At 39.3% G+C, this 21,978-nt stretch overlaps 1 protein-coding gene across 3 annotated transcripts in view; it reads left to right on the forward strand.

Annotated features, from left to right (window-relative positions):
- KBTBD12 (kelch repeat and BTB domain containing 12) overlaps positions 1 to 21,978 on the forward strand; it is a 130,769-nt gene that overhangs the window by 68,600 nt on the left and 40,191 nt on the right. For all 3 annotated transcript variants that reach the window (XM_058167422.1, XM_058167421.1, XM_058167423.1), the window contains exon 4: positions 5,834 to 5,984. In XM_058167422.1, coding sequence (XP_058023405.1) covers positions 5,834 to 5,984 — 151 coding nt within the window. The remainder of the gene's footprint in view (positions 1 to 5,833; positions 5,985 to 21,978) is intronic.

Below are 21,978 nucleotides of genomic sequence, written 5' to 3' on the forward strand. Positions count from 1 at the left end.
CTTTGAAGATGTTTCGCTTCTCATCCAAGAAGCTTCTTCACCTCTGACTGGATGGTGGGGAATGGAAGGATTTATACTCCTTGCAGACAGCTGGACAGATGCATTCTTTTAGCAAGTATTAAGGTCACCTGGAGATTTATCTGTGTCGTCAGGGTCACCTGAGTGATGGAAATTGGTGTGGAGCCTTCTTGGAACTGTTGAAAGGACTGTGTTGTAGTTTAGCGACTGTTTGAAGTTACAACATCACTAAAACAGTGATTCAGGGTCCTTGCACTTAAGACCATTGCAACATTCCCATACTCACATGATCAGAATTAGGCACAATGGCTGTATCTATGACAATTGCGGTGTCCTGAGATCATGTGATTGCCATTTGTGACCTTCCAGCTTGTGATGAGCAAAAACAATGGGGGAAGCTGGATTCATTTAGCAACTAAATGATTTATGACTTCAATGATTTACTTAACAACCCCTTCAAAAAAAGATTGTAAAATTGCGACCTTGCTTAACAACTGCCTTGCTTAGCAAAAGAAATTCTGGGCCCTATTGTGGTCATAAGTTGAGGTCTGCCTGTATTCCCACTGATATATTGTAATGTGTAGCTAGGAGGTCCAACATGAAAATGTTTGGGAGATGTATGACTGCATGAACTTTCTGTAGCAGAAGATATGGAATCTCATTTCTAGTGTTTGCAGAATATGAGAACTTGGGACTGCTTGAAAAGATATGCTGCTGGATTTCAAGTAGAGATGTGAGAGTTTCTCGCACACTATAAATTACCTACATGTGACAGAATTCAGCATTATCCTGTGATATGGCTTTTTTTATGGCTCGGGTTAATTACCATATTTTTCAGAGTATAAGACGCAACTTTTTCCCCCAAAAAAGAGGGTGAAAATCTGGGTGCGACTTATACTCCGAATGCAGCTCCGCTCAGCTTCTCAAACGGAGGTTTCAGAGGGCTGAAAAAAGCATCAGAAATGAAGCTTCAGAAACGAAGCTCCCAAACAGAGCTTCAGAGGCTTTTTTTCTGAAGCTCTGTTTTAGAGGCTTTCAGAGGCAGAAAAAAGTTTTTTCTGAAATGGAGTTTCAGAGGCAGAAAAAAAACCAAAAAAAAGCAAGGCACAGAGCTCACAATCAAGGAACCTTTTGCTAAAATTCATCTCTGGGAACATCTGATTGGGGGTATTCCAGGAGGCCAATCCACCTGCCAATCAGCTTTTTTCTTATTTCCTTCCCCAAAAACTAAGATGCGTCTTATACTCTGAAAAATACGGTAGCTTTCACTTGGTCAAGGAGCCAAGAAGTTCCCTAAGGGTTTCTTTCAATCCCTAAAATCACTCTGTATCCAACATCTTACATTCTATATACCATCCTATGCCTATCACTCAAGAATTTCAGCTCTTTTGGTTTCTTCAAGACAATTTTATTTATTTTTATTATCAGATTTAGACACCTCCCATCTCACTACCCAAATTACAAATACAAACCATATAAAAGAAATATAATTAAAAATAAAGTGAAAATAGAAAAATGAAATAAGAAAAAAGCTAAAAAGGGCCTCTGGTGGTTCAACAGACTAATGCAGTCTGTTATTAACACAGCTGCTTGCTGTACGGGTCTGGATGGGGAGAAACAGGCTCAAGCTCAATCCCTCCAAGACGGAGTGGCTGTGGATGCCGGCATCCCGGTACAGTCAGCTGAGTCCACGGCTGACTGTCGGGGGCGAGTCATTGGCCCCGATGGAGAGGGTGCGCAATTTGGGCGTTCTCCTGGATGAACGGCTGTCTTTTGAAGACCACTTGACGGCCGTCTCCAGGAGAGCTTTCCACCAGGTTCGCCTGGTGCGCCAGTTGCGCCCCTTTCTAGACCGGGATGCCTTGTGCACAGTCACTCACGTCTCGTCTGGACTACTGCAATGCTCTCTACATGGGGCTCCCCTTGAGGGGCATCCGGAGGCTACAGTTAGTCCAGAATGCGGCTCTTGTGGTGATAGAGGGAGCCCCCCGTGGCCCCCGAGTGACACCTATCCTGCGCAGGCTGCACTGGCTACCTGTGGCCTTCTGGGTGCACTTCAAGGTGTTGGTGAACGTCTTTAAAGCGCTCCATGGCATAGGGCCGGGTTATCTACGGGACCGCCTGCTGCTACCGAATGCCTCTCACCGACCCGTGCGCTCTCACAGAGAGGGACTCCTCAGGGTGCCGTCGGTAGCGACAGTGTCGTCTGGCGACACCCAGGAAGGGCCTTCTCTGTGGGGCTCCGCCCTCTGGAGCGAACTCCCCAGGACTTCGTCAACTTCCGGACCTCCGAACCTTTACATGAGCTTAAAACTCACTTATTCATCTGCGCTGGACTGGGTTAGTTTTTTAAGCTTATGGGTTTTTTAATGGGTTTTTTATTTTTAAATTTTAATTATGGCCAATTTAATAAGTTTTTTAACTGTATTTTAATATTTATAGTGTATTGTGTATTTTTTACTTGGCTGTGAACCGCCCTGAGTCCTTCGGGAGAAGGGCGGTATACAAATTTAAATAATAAATAAAATAAATAAATAAATTACTGCAAGTTCAAGTCCCACCAGGCCCAAGGTTGACTCAGCCTTTCATCCTTTATAAGGTAGGTAAAATGAGGACCCAGATTGTTGGGGGGGCAATAAAAGTTGACTTTGTATATAATATACAAATGGATGAGACTATTGCTTAGCACAATGTAAGCCGCCCTGAGTCAAGTTAAAGCATTTTTTAAAAAGGGAGAGGGAGAGAGAGAGAGAGAGAGAGAGGCTGAATAAGAGGGGCCAACCACACCTCTGGGGACAAGATATTCCATAGGGTGGGGACAACAGCAGAGAAGGACCCTGCCAGTCAAAATTCTCCTAGACCTACCAGTCAAAAAATTTTAACCAACAGGTTCTATAACGTACTCTCCATGCCTAACCGGGTGGGATGGGTTGATATAATTGGGACAAGACTGTTTCTCAGGTAAACTGGTCTCATTCCAGGAATGGCTTTAAAGGTGATAACAACACCTTTGATTGGACCCAGAGGCAAACTGGCACCCAATATAGGGTGCATACAGCAGAGGTGTTACAGGCACAATCCTAGAGGTGTTTGAGACTGCTCATATGGTTGCATTCTGCATCAGCTGCAACTACTGAGATACATAGGCAGCCCCATGTAAAGCTTTCTGGTATCTTTGATCTTGTCTTTCTTTTATAATAGTTGGTAAGACCAGGCTCAGAGAACCAAAGATTAGACCAAAATTTTCTTGGCCTCCTAATGCCATGCCCATTTTACTCCGGCTCTTATCCATCTAGATTTCTTCTAATCCTTTTCTTAAATTACTTTATTGCTTTGTGTAATAAGAAAAAGAATTTAAAAAAGGAATGTTTTATTACCCGTTGATCTTAAACCTATTTCTAAATATTAACTGCAGCTCCTTCTTTAATTTTGCTTCTCACACAGCTTTCCCATTCTCTGTATGTTGTTAATAAGTGCTGGTACTGAGGCAGGGAATCTAGAGAATCAAGGACAAATATCTAATCACATTTCAAAATTTGGAGTATTTTTTTAAATACTTAGGTCTTCTTATTTTGATCAAGTTTCTTGATGCATTCTCCAATCATTTGATCTTGAAGGTAAAAGTTCCATTTACAATTCTGTTTACAACTACTGTTCCTAAATGCTGGAACATCTGAAAGATGCCTTTGTTTATTGTATTTGTATTTATAAAACTAAAATATATATATATATATATATTTATGAGTTTTTTTGAGGTTCTGTTACACTGGAACAGAACAATTATAATCTCTGAGGGCAGAGGTTCATTCTCCAAAGTTGTGGGTTGGTTTCCAAACATTTTGTTACCAGACTACCAGTAGGTAACATCATCAATGGAATTTAGGGACTGTCGTTGTTGGTGTTCTTCTGCTTATAAGAGCTGCATTTGGTCAGCAGGTCTTGTGATAGGAGGGTCACATCAGGTGAGGGTCTTGTGATGGGGAAGTCACATCAGGCGAGGGTCATTGGGAGGTGAAGTGCTGGTTGGGGGGGTGGGATGGGGTTGCTTGGGTTGGTTGAGGTTGATTTGAATTTTGAGGGGTTTGTTGTAGGTTGATATGTCTGTTGATGTAATTGCTTCCAGAGTACCAGGCTTCAATAAACTTGTGTGCCTGGTAGCCCATAATTCTTGTATTGGTCCAATTGACTTGGTGCTGTTCGGTGTCAGTGTGGGTAGAAATTAGGGATTTGGGATTGTGGTGATTGACTGCCAGCTGGTGTTGATGGATTCTGGTTTTCAATTAATGTTTGTTCCACGTAGAATTAGTTGCAATTGTTACAGTTGATTTTGTAAATTACATTGTTCTTTTCATCCTTCTGTATCTTGTCTTTGGTTCTGGATAATTTCTGGCAGTGTTTAGCTGTGGGTTTGTGGGCTATTGTTATTCCTAGAGGTTGGACAATTCTGGCTGTCATTTCTGACACCCCTTTTTGTATAGTAGGGTTAGTTTTTGCATGGTGCATTGTGGTTTGAGTGCTGTGTGTCAGAATATAAAGTTTTTCGGATACCCATTGCAGAGAAAGACATCAGGCACCCTCACCTGATGTGACCCACACCTGACCCATCACTAGACCCATTAGAAGATCCTTACTTGATGTGACCCACACCTGACTCCTCACAAGACCTTCACCTGACATGACCCTCCCATCACAAGACCTACTGAACACATCAAGCCCTTATAACCTAGTCTGGTAATGAAATGTTCAGAAACTAACCCACAAATTCAGAGAAAGAACTTCCACCTTCATCCTACAGATATTCACTACAATTGCAATTATAATCTCTATTTTAGCTCCATACACAACTACAAAGACCATTTCTGAGCTTTGTCCATATAGCTTTCCTAAACTTGCCCTGCAATTTCTATTGCATCTCTTTCCCATTCTTTATTTGGCCCATATTAATTTGTTTGCCTCCATTTATAACTTTGCATTAAGACTGTTACTGCTAACCTACCAGCTCATGTGCTGAAATAGTAATCTAACTGCTGATCTCTTTTATAACAGGTATGAATATGGGTACTAAAAAGAAAATATGTATTTTTAAACTTGTACATTTTTCTTCTAGTTAAAGAGCCATTGTTTTCAGTTTATTAAAACTTAGTGAATAAAAAAGTTCCCATTTCTTACAGTATATCTATATTGACATACATGCATGTACAGTACATATAAATGGAGATAATATTATTCATACAATTAGGTCTAATAATTATTTTCCCTTCCCCTCCCTTCCCTGATGACAATAGAGAAAGAAAAATGGGGAATGGCATACTAAAGATGAGTTCAAAATCCATTCAAAAATAAAAGAGCAGAGTTTAGTTTTTACTGTTATGTAATCTTATTTCGCCTAAAGCATTAGTAGATAAATCTTCAAACTCCCTCTGGAAGTTGTGGCCTAATCAAATAAGAAGCTAAATCAAAATTTGATCTCAAGGGGGAAATAAGTGGTTTTTGACTTTCTTCTTTGAGACTTCACAGCATCCTTGTAAAAAGAACTATGTGCTGTCACAGCTGTGTCTATAGATGGTTTATTATTACCCAGATCCTCAGCTTCCTTGCTGCAGAATATATATGTGTCGTTATTCCTGTGTCTTCTTCAATGTACTTCTAAGCCACAAGTCATGGGTTCCACTAGTTGGTATGAATCACTTAGCAGCTATAATTGATGTCTTTGTATTATTTATCTGCTCAGCTGTCCTCCATGATTAATAGCATGCAGGCGTGTATAGAGGGCTCCAAATGCTGCATTATTATATGGCTGTCATATTTCACACAGATGGATCTTCCCGATGATGAGCCTGATCGATTAAGCAACCGAATGTTGCAGTATAACCCAAGCCAAGACAAATGGATGGAGTGTGCGCCGATGAAGTATTCGAAATACCGCTTCAGCACAGCTGTAGTCAACCATGAGATTTATGTCCTGGGTAAGAGCAAACAGATTTTTAAGAGATAGAGGGGCCACTTTTTATTTTTTCCTAGCAATTTGATTCTATGAAATGAAATATTTCATTCCCCTACCACTCTCTTTCTTGTAAGTTAGAGAAAAGGAATAGGGAGAATATATATATATAAGAAGTATTGCTTTGTCAATGAACTAAGGATGAGCAAACTTTATTTTTATTATTAGTAAAGAAAACAGTATGAAATAACTGGCAAAGAACAATTACCTCCATTTTATACACTTATTGTATTATTGTATTACTTTTCCTTGGTTTATTTCCTGCATCACTCTGGAAACTGCATTCTTACTTACCAATCAGGGTGCATAATTTGGTTCTGCTATTTTTTTTATTTTAACAAAAAAACAATGTAGCCAGTGCAGTCTCTGTTTTTGATTAGTATGCTGATTTGCAGAACTACCTGGAGGGTGAAGGTGGTATGTTGGAAATAGTCTGCAATAGTACATTACAAATCTCTCTGCAGATTAAATTGTTATGACTAAATAGGATGTCAACATAGGTATGTCGTTCCAGGTCAATTTACACGCATACAAATGCTAGGTAAAATATTGATCTAAAGCTCAGCCACCACAGGAATCCAGTACAAAGTGTAAATATAGAAACATAGAAGAAATGTGCATTGCAACATCCCAGCGTGAATCTATGCCTTTGATATTTATGTCCCAAATTGAACACAAGTGTATGAGTTAGATGGTTTGTATTATAACAACATGACATGTTTTGTCATTTTTTTTCTCCAGTCTCTATGGCAGGAAACTACTGCAGAAATTTATTCTTATCTTCAAATGTTGGCATGATGGCCACAAGAAAATTAATTATCTTTATTAATGTGTGCGGAATCATTAAATTATCTCTCTGCTCTCTGTGGCATTTTTAGCATCTTAGTCTCAATGCTTCAGACTTTGCAATTCAGTACGATTGTCCTAATAAACTTCCCCCTGGTTTACGTCAAATATCTGACCTTCGGACTTTTCGCCGTGAACTGAAAACATATCTGTTTGTTCGTGCGGGGCTTTCTTAAATTGTCGAGTTTTAAATTTTAAAACTTGGGGTCTTTTAGATTTTTAACTATTTTAATTTCGGCCACACTATATAATAAGTTTTTTAATTTATTTTAACTGTACATTGTTTCTTTTTTACTTTGGCCACCCTGAGTCCTTCGGGAGAAGGGCGGTTTATAAATCTAATAAAATAAATAATAAATAAATAATAATAAATAATGGTCTTATGAGAATGAAGCTGAGGCTACTCGAGTACATGAAAACATTATTCTCTATTGTATATTTGCTCAGATCTTCTGTTTTGATCATTGTCCCTCCTGAATCGTTGTGAAGCTAGCAAACAACTTCCCTCATACAAAAGTTCCCACAGTTTTTCCTCCTTAAAGATGCAGGAGAAGGATTCAGAAATAATCTCTGCATATAAAAAAGTAACGGAGGATAATCAGGGGAGGGGAAAATAATTGTCTGCTACAAAGAAGAGGGGGGTCAAATTATTCTCCAAAGCACCAGAGGGCAGGACAAGAAACAATGACTGGAAACTAATCAAAGGGAGAAGCAATCTGTAATTAAGAAGAAACTTCCTAACAGTGAGGACAATTAGCCAGTGGAATAGCTTGCCTTCATCACTGGAGGTTTTTAAGAAGAAACTGGACAACCACCTATCTGAAATGCTATAGGGTCTCCTGCCAGAACAGGGGGCTGGACTAGAAGACCTCCAAAGTCCCTTCCAACTCTATCCTAATTCTAATTTTAGATATTTGAGGCATTATTTCTCTTTGTTGGATTCCAGTAAGAAAAAGCTTTTTCTGTTTGGAAGATCCTGCTGTTGCAAACATTCAAGGGGTATTGGTGGTGAAGGGTAAAAAAGAAAGGAGGGGCTTAGGTTTTTGTGGTCACAGTCATCAATAGTTACAACTTTTTTTTAACAAACACATACATAACTCACCATGAACACCCCTGCGGTGTTCTAGCAAAAGGAAAAAAGAAAGGATTTTCTATCATTTTGATGTGGAATTGAGAGGTGTAGGAATTAAATACTGCATTCAGTTTTGATCGCTGCGATGTAAAAAAAGATGCTGAGACTCTAGAAAGAGTGTAGAGAAGAGCAACAAAGATGATTAGAGGACTGGAGGATAAAACATATGAAGAACGGTTGCAGGAACTGGGTATGTCTAGTTTAATGAAAAGAAGGACTAGGGGAGACATGATAGCAGTGTTCCAATATCTCAGGGGTTGCCACAAAGAAGAGGGAGTCGGGCTGTTCTCCAAAGCACCTGAGGGTAGAACAAGAAGCAATGGGTGGAAACTGATCAAGGAAAGAAGCAACTTAGAACTAAGGAGAAATTTCCTGACAGTGAGAACAATTAATAAGTGGAACGACTTGCCTGCAGAAGTTGTGAATGCTCCAACACTGGAAATTTTTAAGAAAATGTTGGATAACCATCTGTCTGAGATGGTGTAGGGTTTCCTGCCTGGCAGGGGGTTGGACTAGAAGGCCTCCAAGGTCCCTTCCAACTCTGTTGTTATTATTATTATTATTAAAGGAATATAACTTTGGAGGGTAAACACTAGGTATTGGTGGCTTTTTAATTCTAAACTAAATATCAAGAGAGCTAGAAGACAGTTTATGATCCAAAAAGAGAAATGCGGGGAACTGGAAGAAAATCTGTTTTCAAAGCCCTTATTTTTCATGTGGATGTATGTATACATGTACATACAAGTGAAGGAAGATTTATTAAATGTGTACAGCCTAGGTCCTATTTCTGGCAAGAGAAGAACAGTAGGTTTCCAGGCCAAGACAGAATTTCTATCTTGAAATTCTAACAACAATATCTGCAGAATAAAGCCTGCTTAACATAATCTAACATACAAGAGCAAGACCTCTGAAGAAAAAGGAAAATATATTTAATGAATAACTTCAATAGGCTGGGCACAGTTGAAAGCTATTTGGAAGAATTCCAACAGGGGTCTTATAGCATCATTTTGGTCCTCATTAAAATAGCTTAACTTTTTCAGCTTTTAGCAAAAGTGTCTTGTGTAAAAAAAATGAGCCATTTATAGGCTCTTAAAGCAGGAACCGCTTTTTTCCAAACTCACACAGAAGTCCAAAAGAAGTCAGGTTGCTTTAAACTTTAGGCATAGATGCTTTAGGACATATTGGTAGGTGGGAAAACGGTGGGTCAGCTGCAAGCTGCTTTATCTACCATATCATGCAGTTTAGACTTTGTGTCATTGCAAAGAAGAAGGATGGGAAGAAAACTGGAATTAGTTGTTTTTCCCAATAATTGCCCACTCTTTTTTCCCCCCAAGAGTCATCACGTCATGATTTGATGCCCTAGTTAAAACTTCTTGAGACATCCTTGTTGCTTAAATGATAAATAAGCTTTTGAAGAACAGGAACATTTCCTGAGGATCTAAATTCTTTATTCTACTCACAGTATTTGACTGATTTTAGCTGTTTCTCCCCATATTTTCCCAGGAACATAACTATATTTGTTCAGAAGCCCAAGAAAGAGTGGTATTGTGTTCCTAATGACAGAGCCAATTGAATTCAGCTACTTTTGGAAGAAAACCAGATGGGGAAGGCACCATTTGAGGTCATGCATTTTAATCTCTTGCATTAAAAAGAAAAGGCAAAAATCCTTCACAGCTGAATCTCTGGAAATTCATTACCAACAATTGGCAAATTAGAAGAGGCTTTGCCAAGGGCACCAGCTCAAACTCTTCCAGAAGAATAGTACTCTGTGAAATATAAGACTTCAGCAAGGGAAATAGCCTGTCTAAGAAGGGTGTTCCTGCAACATTATTCGTCTGTTATGTAATCCTTGATTTTTATAAATAAGAACATGCAGGCAGCATTAAAGGAGAAATCCTATTATAAAAGATTTGGAATATCAAAGAATCTCTGTTTATCTTCCTCAGTCTGGAATTTCATCTCATTAAAAACTTGTTTTTTCCACAGCTCTGGCTGAGAGCTTTTTACAAAGTTTTAAGCAGTTAAGCGAGGTTCAATTAAATTCTGAAAATCGCCTTCATAAAATACTTATTGAAAAGGTACCAAGGGAGCTCTCTGAAAAGAAACAGTAGAATAGAGAAGACACAGGAAGAGACTTTTAAAAGCCACATTACTTTAGCATGAAGAGTTATTTTGAATTAATTATACACCTTCTAAAATAAACCGATTTCTAGATTTTTCACGGTTCTTAAAGAATGAAGAGAAATCAGCTCAGTTCTGATAATGAGTCAGTAATATTATGAGAGTTAAATTTGAAAAAATATAAACAGTATACATTACATTCCCTCCCCTGTATGCTCCAGATGTTCTAGAACTCCAATTCCTAGAATTCCTAACTACCACAACTTAGTTTAGAATTCTAGAAACTGATATGGGGCACATCTTTAAAAACTACTTGGATCATATTAGGCAAATTAGGAATATTATTGTGATTGCAATGTGATATATCACTTCTTTTTCCTAGCATTATTCCTCTGTTATTTCTACTAACCTGCAAACTTTCCAAATGAGTGGAGGTTTTAATGCAAGTATATTCTCCAACAAGCTATTTCCTAACATATATTTTGAGGAAACAGAATAATATGGCACTTGTATTATTGAACATTGGGATTGCATTTTAAGACTTGGGGTATAAAATCCACTTCTCTCCAGTCAAAGTTGTTTTCAGACAATATATTCTCTCAGATGATGTAGCACTAGAGTAGGGATGTCAAACTCACTGCTCACGAGCCCGATGCGTCACGTGTTGGCTCCACCCCCGCCTGGTTTAGCGAAGGGGGGGAAAATCCCAATACGTCACGTGACACCACTTTTGCACCCCAAGTTTGACACCCCTGCACTAAAGCAACTATGTGACAGGCTGACTAAGAATGCCACATGTGTTTGGACAGAAAAAGATGGGTACCTCTCCATGACATTTTTACTTCACATGTCCAGTCCATTATTAGCAGGGAAATGAATGTGGATATGAGTGTGGATATTATTTGACTTTTTCAGACAACTAGTCTTTCCACGTCATAAGTTTTTTTTTTCAACGCAGCAAAAATACTTAAATACTTTCAGAGTATCATAGAATGTGAAGTTTGAGAGATACTACACAGGTCACCAAGTAGTTCTGCCTGCTCAGTAAAATTATCCATTACAACTGTATTCCTAACAGATGGCCAACTAGCCTCTTTTTAAAAACCTCCAATAAAGGAGACTCCATCATCTTCTGAGGCAATCTTTCTGTGGTTGAACAGCTCTTACTGTTAGGAAAAGGTCTACCCAGTATTCTGACAAATTCTAGTTTCTTTATTTCTTTATTTATTTTATTTATTTATTTATTTATTTATTTATTATTTACTGTAATCCCTACAGTATTTTCTTTGGTAACAAATCTTAACAATTCTGTTCTCTTCTACACAATAGCCATTCAGATTTATTTTTATTTATTTTTTATATTTCTGTTCTACCCAGATATTTGAAGACAGATGTCACCTAATACAGATATTGCTAATCATACTAGCTCCTTCAAACATTCTTCCTAAAAAAATATTTCAGCGTCTTATTAGCTTGGTTGCTGTTTTCTGGGCCTCCTCCAGTTTGTCAATATCCTTCGTATATTAAATGACCAGTATTGATTTAACTTCCTAGGTATGACCACATAGTACAGACAGAGGAATGTTGACTTCTCTTGATCTTGATTTCATTTGCTTGGTTCATGTTCAGCTTGTGATCCATCAAAACCCCCTTATCATGTACTGCTGCCCAATATGTTCTTCCATTCTATATCAGTGTCTTTGGTTTTTCTTACTTAAATGCATTAGTCTTTGTTGAAATTAATTTTGTTGGTTTCTGCCATCATTCTGCATTGTTTGTTACTCCCCTTATTATTTATCTGCAAAGTTGACATCCAAGTCATTTATAAATTTGTTGAACACTAAATGACCTTGAATGGAGCCCTAAAATATATGACCTAATTGTGTTTTAACATATTCCACATGTTATTATCAAAAAGCCCTCTTATATAATAAAAAAGCACTGCATAATTCACATGATTTGAGTCTAGTTCTCCTAACTTCTAGTACACTAGCACTATATTGTATCATGTTCCTTTCTCACATGGAAGTAAAAAGCAAAATATAAGAATATTGGAGTCATACATGGACCTCTGTATGTATATGTGTGTACAGGTATTCTTGTTTACAGGGACCTAAAATCACAGGTCAGATCTCTTGGATGATATTTTGCATCTGTCAGTTCTTAAAGAAAGTTAAGTGCCATTGCTGATAGACTAGGTTTATAGTCCAGGTGTGTGTTTATGTGATTGCTAAACTTTATTATTAAAACCAAATTACATTTTGAGTAAGTTTTGCATATGCAAAGCAGTTATCCAGCTTCTGTCCCTGACCTCTAGATTATGATTATATGCAGATATACTCACTGACAAGGCCATGAAAAATGTCTGGAACTGAAAAAAATGGGGCTTTATGATTATATTCCAAATCAATCCTTAAAACAAAACAATCAATGGAATAAGCTGGATAAACTAGGCTATTTATTTATTTATTGTATATATATATATTTCTGAAGCTATCAGCTCACCAGATTGGTATCTGTGGCTTGAAGTTATTCACAAAGTAAATAAGCAAGTCTTTTCTATAACTTTTTGGGACATGTATGTTCTGCTTTCAAAGCTATAGAATACTATCATTAAAATAAACACCTATTACCTGTAATTTTATTTCATAATTATGTACTTGTTACCCATCTCATTTAAATAATTTTGCAAACTCTTAGAATTCATTGCATTATTAGAGTTCAGAGAAAGCTATTAAAAATCAGAAAATATTGCTTTGAAGAAGCAGCTACAGCACAAATCAGCACAATTAAAAAGCAAAGATGCATAAGAAAACAGTTTCTTTACCTATTATGTAAGCTTCTCAGGAGGGTGGGTAGAATATGGATATATAAATGGGAATATTTGTATGAGGGTTTTAAATTAAAACTGAAGATCACCATATGCTGTTGAACTTAATTAAAGAATAAATCTATTTTTAATTGTAAATGTACAATAGTTCTTACTGAGAGAAAATAAGTTCTTTATTGATTCTGAAAAGTGAGTCCGTATTTTTTCTGAATCTACAGTGTGCACACTATTTATTTGCTAGGCCTCTTTCAGCTTACAATATTTGCAAACAATGATGAATAACCTTCTGCTTTGTTTTCATCCAAAATGTGTGATCTTCTAAATAGAAACACATTTGACGACCTGTTGATTTTCTGGCCTTGCTGAAGCCAACTGAGAACTTATCTGTCAATTAACATTTAAAACTGACTGCTGATCATTATCAGTTCTTGGTTGGTTCTTTGCGTATTTTTTTCTAGTAATATAGATACAAAGGCTTCTGCATGATGTACAGCATGGTTTAAAGATTTCAAATTATCTACATAATTTATAGGAAAAAAATGTGTCACAGTTCTACAATCTGATCTCGAACACGTTGTGAAATTAGACTTAATTCCACATTTTCTATGCCTGTGTTATGAAAATCATCCCACCTCATATAAACATGGCACCTCATGAAAGTGCACACATCTTTATTCAAATTTCCTCGTAAGCCTGAAAAACATGCAGATGATTTAAGAGTTCCACTAACTTAATATGTATAATCCTAATCGGCATGAGAGAAAATGGCTACTGTGTGGGAGAACAATACCTCCACCAAGTAACTTGCACAAGCCACCAAGTACCAGAAAAGAGGCAGAATCTGATCCTGAGAACACAATAACACAACAAGGGTAGAATCTGAATCTGAGAACATAAAGCTAGTCATGGGATCCTATTGTTTCTTTCAATAAATCATTTCACACACACACACACAGTCCCCCATCTTTCTACCTTTCCTTTTTTCATACTAATTTGTATTATAGTTATAAAGATAAAAAACTAATGCAAATTAAGGAAATAAAAAAGTAATAAAATAATATGTAAAAATGATTTCTCCCTTTATCAAAATAAACATAGTTTTGGAACTTATCACGTTATTTAATATTGTAATAAAAATAAAAAATCTCTCTCTCACATATTCATTCATTCTATATCATTCATCTATCTACCTACCTACCTACCTACCTACCTACCTACCTACCTACCTACCTACCTACCTATCCATCCATCTCTATCTAAGAGTTACCAGCAATTACAACATTTATATTTTAGCCTAAACCAAGTAAATGTCCATTCTCAATCATGCAGGTCATGGTTTTCCCAAAAATGCTTTTCAAAAGGCAACTGGACTTTCTTGGTTTTTTTTTTTCATTCTTGAAGATGTTTCCCTTCTCATCCAAGAAGCTTCTTGGATGAGAAGCAAAATGTCTTCAAGGAGAAAAAAAACAAAACAAGAAAGTCCAGTTGCCTTTTGAAAAGCACCTTTGGCTAAATGAAGAAAGCTAACTTGGTATTCTTTTCCTTTTAACACCATAGCTTATTATGTTTCATGAAAAGATAACAAAAAATCTCTTCTCATATCTTATTTCTTCTCTCTAAACGAATCTTTAAAGCTTTGTCATTTAGCCCTGGTTGAGAAAAACTCAATAAGAGCTACTAAAAAGTACAACATATATATTTTCACACTGATCAAATAAGTCAGCTTTATATACCTTCCTTTTGATTTAAAAAAATCTTGTTTATTTTCTTTAAATGGTTTCTCAGAAGCTGATAATCTCTCTGTCTTTTTTCAAGAACTCCTTCATACGTTTAGCACATCTCTTCTCTAAGTTCAAAATAAGAAAGTTGTTGAAGACACTCTTCCAATTATTATTTGAATGTCCCTTTTAGTTAGTAAGTCATTAGTCGGTTTTATTTATCTGTAAATTCATTGTTATTGTCTCCTTGTAGAAGACTTTGTATGAAGCATTTGGGGGTGATCCCAGGTTGATCCTTTTATACAGAGAGGAATATTGATGAGTTCACCAACTCCTTCTTCTACTCTGGTCTTCGGCTCTGCTAAACATGGAGCTTTTCTTCAGTCCCCCATTGCTTCCCTGGAAGTCTTTCACTTCTCCTTTTCCCATCATCACTTTCCCAACATTCCCAACTTACTGTCATTCTCCATCTTCCACTGTCCACTCACATCTCCTGCGAACTTATTAATTCTTTTTGGGGAAGGAGAATGGTAAGTGGCCCAGATGTAATACACAGACATTTTAAATAAATAACTGAAGTTGCTTTAGATTGAAAAATGTTTCTCAGCTAAACAAATAAAAATTGGGTACGGAACACTATGACAGGGAAGTCAAGTGGAATTTATGAAGATAGAGATCTCAGCCTTGCACCACAAAGAAATGACTGTTGGCATTTTCTTCCTGTCCTCCAAAAGACAAATCTTGAAACAAAATTGAATCAAGGGTAATGCATGAATAATTGTGCAAAAATATATGAACTACAGTGCCTTACCTGTTGTGGGATCAAAATCCAGGAATATATTTTTGGAATCTGTCATGGGTATGTGAAAAGGATGGATCACTGAAGCTTTGGAAGGGAAAAGGTTTATAGCAGATTCTGTCCTGAAGAAATTTGTAGGTACCTATGAGAATCTGGATGCCTTATGAGACATTCTACTCCAAACAAGGCAATGTTAGTGGCACAACATGAGTTTAACTAAGGTACCCCTGGGATGCTAAACCAATCAATGTCAAGTCACACAACTAAGGCCTCTCAGTACATTTATAATTGGTAGAGTTTCCTTTTGTCATGAGAATTATAATGAGGGTGCCAATTAGCATTTACTGAACTGCTGAAACAATTCAGAAATATTGTTATATCAGATTTAGTGTGGAGTTGTCAAATGACACAACTTTCATTATCTTAGGTCATGCACAGAGAATCCGGAAACATGCATTCTGAAGCATGGTTAAATTGCTTGTATTAGCAGAGGAAAGGCTGTAGGTCAGTGGTACAGCTATGCATATAAATGTATCCTCATTTTCAAAGGTCCCTTTCTAGTGTCTCTCTCACACATATACATTAAAGATCTTAGCTTAGGAAGAGCTTCTACATGCATGGGATTTAACCCAAATCAACGTCCCTGCTCCTAGAAATTTATTTATTATTTTATTTTTATTTATTTATTTGATTTTTATACTGCCCTTCTCCCAAAGGACTCCCTGCCTACTATTGTGGATTCTTCCATATACAGTGTGTACTGTACTACAAGTAATCCTCAATTTACAACAGCTCATTTAGTGACTGTTAGAAGTTACAATGGCACTGAAAAAGTGACTTATGACCATTTTTCACACTTATGAACATTGCAGTATCTCCAAGATCATGTGATCAAAATTCAGATGCTTAGCAACTGCCCTATATTTATGAAGGTTGCAGGGTCCCAGGGTCATATTTAAACTTTTACAACTTTTCTGACAAGCAAAGTTAATGGGGGAGTTGGATTCATTTAACAACCATGTTACTAACTTAACAACTGCAGTGATTCACTTAACAACTATGGCAAGAAAGATCATAAAATGGGGCAAAATTCTGTATATGTATGAATATACTGTATGTATGTATTTTTAAATGAGGGAAACATTAAAAAAACCCGGGGCAAGCCGAAAGCCTGTTGGACACAAAGAAATTTTTTTACAACACATAGATAGCCATCAGCCCCTGGCCTAAGAATCTAATTTAAATAATTAGATGGGTAGACTTGATCTTAGCTTTATCATACTTTGATGTTCTGAGAGCCATAAGGGCCAGCTAGAGAAAATAAAATATAAAGGTCATTAAGTAAAATAAATTTTAAAAATGTAATAGCATCATACTTTATTTGAGTCCTATACTGTAATAGTTTTCACAAATAGTTCACTAGTTCTCGACAAATAGGTTCTATACTATAATAGCTCTCATTTGCAAAGAATTGAAAGGGCTTGGCAATATCCTTCAATCTTGGATTTTAAACTTGTTTAAACTTTCCAGCTAAATGGACATGTATTGAAAGTATAATTTCTAAAATTCCCAGCAACCTGAGCTGCAATCTGGGCATGTCTGGAAGGAATAAAGTTAGGGAAGGTTGTGAGGCACAAACCACGGCCCTGAATTCCTCTTTCAAATTGCATGGCTTAAATGTGGAGTCTCTAGAATGGCATTTTAAATATCTAGAGTCTCTATTTTACCTGTTGTACAGTACTTGTCTTTTAAAGAAAACTATCATGTATTTTTAATTAATAAAAAATTAGCATATTTTAATAAAAAAAAACCAAACCTTTAAAAAAATAACTGAGGGATACAAAATTGGCAAAGGACTATACTTCAATGTTTTCTTTAGATTTTTTTCCAACTGTCCCCGAAAAAACACAATAAAAATAATTGGGATGGTTGGGTAATATGGAGGGTAGGAAGCTTAAAATGGGTGACCAGGAACAACTTTAATATTTTACCAATTATTTTTCCATAACTCTCCATATTTTAACACAGCTGCTATTTTGTGACAATATCTATGATAATCTAACCACAGGAATTAAGACATCATCCAACTGCACAGTATTTATAACATTTAGATTCCTATACTGTACACACTTCAAATTGAATACCATTATAATCTGTGAGCATCAGTTCTGGTGAATTATTTGAAAGATTAGAGCCTGAGACTGGCCCAAAGTAACAGAATCAGTTAAACGTTTTGCTGCTGGTTCTGGTTACAGTACATAAAATTTATCCTTATTTCATTGTATGAACATTTGCAAAGGATTTATCAGAAATTTCATTTCTTGTGCATTTCTGGGTAACCAAGTAGCAAGTTTTCACATGGCTTCCATCAAAATGAGAATTTTATAGATGGACAAGTATTATAGTCCAAGTCCAAATAATGTTTCATCAAGCATTTTGTTAGGAGACCAGATGCTCACACAGATAATTCCCATTTCACATAAATGCTTTTTTTGTGCAAATATTCCATGAAATATATTTCATTCCATTTTAACTCAAAACTGTTTGTCTTTTGATATGGGAGATGAATGCTGTGCCCCAGCAGCAAATATGAAAAAAGTGTTTTGTAAGCTAGTTTAAACTATTACTGCTGAAGATTTTACTATACATGCACCTGTTTTTCAAGGATATTGTTTTAATCACAAGATTCTTTCCAAGTCCTGCTCTTTCCAGTCATAAGTTAGCTCATCCATTACAATGAATGTGAGCACCCATTCTTCATTCTAGGCCAGGGATTCCCAACCTGAGGTCCCCGTATTCCCAGGGGGTGCAAGATGGACTTTAGGGGTGTGACAAAAAGTGGCTTGTTTCCCTCAGTGATAAATCACAACTCACAATTACTGTATATTGTATTTACATTTACTAGGGATTGAAATGCTGGCCCTGTAAAAAATCAAATAAGGTATATGCTCATTTTGTTTTCCAAATTAACTCTCTGTCTAAAACTAGGATATTCTGGAAAGGGTTATGTGCAAATTTTCCTGAGAAAAATACAAAAATGTTTGTATTTGTTATGTATTCATGTATGTACCTTTAAATATTTGGGCGGGAAATCAGCACGTTGCTGATTGGACGAAGCCGCCAGTAGAACTGTATATAAGGAGAGGTTTTTCCCCAGCTTGGCTGCTGGGTTCACCATATATTAAAGAGCTGTTGTCACTACCCTGGTCTCCAGCCTCGTTACTTCCCGAACTTAACATTGGCGACGAAGGTGGGATCTCGAGGCTAAGGAGAACCAGAACCGGGCTGAAGCACGAAAGAACAGAACCCAGCAAACACAGGGCAGAAAAGCGGAGATGGCCAGTTACACTCCGCCCGCACCGTTTGACCCGGCTAAAGAGAAATGGGGAACGTATATGACCCGTTTCGAAAGCTTTCTAGAAGCCAACGAACTGCAAGGAGTTCCAGATAACCGCAAAAGGGCTTATTTCTTAAGCCACTGTGGTCCGGAGGTCATTGATATCGCGGAAGCCCTGGCAGAGCCAACGCCGATACAGTCGGTATCATGGCCAACTCTGCAGACCTTACTAAAAAACCATTTCGCGCCAACGCCGTCCAAATACGTGCGGCGGTTTGAATTTGGAGGCGAAGGCAGATGGAGGCGAATCCATCGGTGACTACATGGCGCCCTAAGGAAAGCGTCCAAGGACTGCGGATACCGCGACCTGGGCGAGGTGCTCCTCGAGCAACTCATCCGAGGTCAGAGACATCCGTTTGCGGCGGCGGCTGCTAGCAAAGAGCAACCTACGCTGGCGCTCTGGGCGAAGCCAGAGCACATGAAATGTCCACCCAAGCGGCGGAGACACTGCAAAAGCCTCTCCCACCAAAGGCGAGCACAAAGCCAACTCCAGTGCACCAGGAGGAGGTTCAGACCGAATCCGGCGGTGAAGATGAGGAAGGGTCTGCCGAACCGAGAAACGCGACAAAGAGGACCGAGGCGAATGCGGAAGCTGCGGAGGTCAACACCAGCGCCAACGCTGCAAGTTTAAGGGCGCAACATGTCGGTGCGGAAGAAAGGGCACCTAGCTCAAGTTTGTCGGCCCAACCTTCCCGCCGAAAATTCAAATCGGCCAATCAGGCGCGGATCGGCAAGGCGACCCGCGATTGGCTCAAACAAAAAGGCGCGGATTCAAACCAAACGACTGTGGTCATAGGCGCGCCTCAACCCAGTGGAGAAGAAGATCTTCACCAAACCCAAAATAGAAGGAGTACGGTGCCGGCTCGAAGTAGACACGGGATCAGCGATCACCATCATGTCCTGGGACACTTTGGCGAAGTCACTGCCGTCAGTCGCGAAGCGCCACCTGCAAGCACAACGGCTACGAGTCCACGACTACCAGGGAATCGCATCCCTGTTCGAGGACCACCTCCGTCCGAGTCGAGTACGGACCACACAAGAAGACCCTGCCCATCACGATCGTCGAAGGGACCCTGCCCAGTCTGTTGGGACTAGACTGGTTTCGTGCCCTGGGCATGGGAGTGACTGGCATCTACAGAAGTGACTGTAACCTGAAAGACATTCTCTTTAACGAGTTCGAAGATGTCTTCAAGGACTGCCTGGGCAAGTACAAGGGGACCCCTATTTCCTTCAACTTAGACCCCCAGGTAGCCCCATTAGGTTAAAGGCAAGGAGAGCCCCTTTTGCCCTAAAACCAAAAATTGACAAGGAGCTAGATAAGCTCATAAATCAGGGGATTTTGGTGCCAGTCGATCACGCAAAGTGGGAGACGCCAATCGTCACCCCAATAAAACCAGATGGGTCAATTAGAATTTGCGCTGACTACAAGGCGGCGCTAAACAAAGCCTTACAGAAAAGCGCTTACCCGGTTCCGTGGTGCAACACTTGCTGCACTCTTTGGGGCAAGGGCAAGTCTTTGCAAAGTTAGACTTGGCCCAAGCCTACCAACAACTGCCCGTGAGCGCCAACACAGCTGAAGCCCAAGCGATTGTAACTCACAGGGTGCATTCAAGTGCACCCGATTACAATTTGGGGTGAGTGTGGCACCAGGGCTGTTCCAAAACTTAATGGAACGACTTCTGCAAGGGCTCCCAGGGTAGTTCCCTACTTGATGATGTCTTAATTTCAGGGAAAACATGGAGGAATTGGGGAGCGGTTAAGAAAGGTTCTGGGCATTTTCCGGTCAGCGGACTAAAGGTTAAAGTGAACAAATGCCAGATAGGGGTAGAATCAGTCGAATTCTTGGGCTACCGAATAGACAAGAAGGGAATTCTCCCCACTGAGAGCAAGGTCAAGGCAAACAGCAAGGCTCCAGCGCCCAAAAACAAAGCAGAGCTACAGGCATTCTTGGGACTAGTGAATTTTTACGCGGTCTTTTTAAAAAACAAAGCGACCGTCGCTGAACCGCTGCATAAGCTTTTAGGGAAAAATACTGTTTGGTCTTGGGGAAAGTCGGAAAATAGGGCTTTCGAAGCAGTAAAGAACCTGCTCTCAAGTGATAGCCTGCTCATCCAATATCATAACTCATTGCCCCTAGTGCTGGTTTGCGATGCCTCCCCTTACGGGGTGGGGGCTGTACTCAGCCATAGACTTCCAAACGGCACAGAAGCCCCTATAGCCTTCTACTCTAGAACGATGTCCTCCCCAGAGAGGAACTATAGCCAGTTAGATAAAGAAGCGCTAGCAATTGTGTCAGGGTAAAAATTCCACGAATATGTTTTGGGCGGATTTTGAAATTGTGACTGACCACAGACCGCTGTTAGGAATACTGGCTGGCGACGCCCAACGCCTGTGGCACTTTCGCCACGCTTGACCCGATGGACTATTTTCTTAGCCGCTTATTCTTACAAGCTGCAGCATCGACCAGGAAAAGAAGTGGGGCATGCAGACGCGTTAAGCAGATGTCCACTACCAGGGGCGATCGAAGACCCCACTCCGGGGACGCCCATCCTGCTTATTGACTCTTTGGACTCTGGCCCAGTCACATCTAAGGAAGTGGCTCGGGCATCATACCGGGACATTATGTTAAGGACTGTACTCGGTTGGGTACAAGAGGGTGGCCCGCTGCGCGGGCGAGCGTTAAGGAATTTGTTAAAAAGCGTGATGAGCTCTCGGCTCAAGGGGTGCCTGTTATGGGGTGATCGTGTGGTAATTCCGGATAAATTAAGGGAAAGGTACTGGACCTCCTCCACGAGGTCACCCAGGGATCGTAAGGATGAAGGGGCTAGCAAGAAGCTATGTGTGGTGGCCACTCATGGACTCAGAGATTGCTGAGAGGGTAGGGAAGTGCCAGGCTTGCCAAGAGTCCAGACCTCTACCCCCAACGGCCCCAGTCAGGGAATGGGAAAAACCCCAAGGGCCCTGGTCAAGAATCCACATTGATTTTGCTGGCCCTTTCCATGGCCAAACTTTCCTAGTGGTTGTCGACGCATTCTCTAAATGGTTGGAGATCATACTCATGAAATCCACTACGGCCGAGGCAGTAATCGCAGCCCTGCGCCACCTATTCGCAACCC

This window comes from Ahaetulla prasina, chromosome 2 (assembly GCF_028640845.1).
Source record: "Ahaetulla prasina isolate Xishuangbanna chromosome 2, ASM2864084v1, whole genome shotgun sequence".
Classification (NCBI taxonomy): domain Eukaryota; kingdom Metazoa; phylum Chordata; class Lepidosauria; order Squamata; family Colubridae; genus Ahaetulla; species Ahaetulla prasina.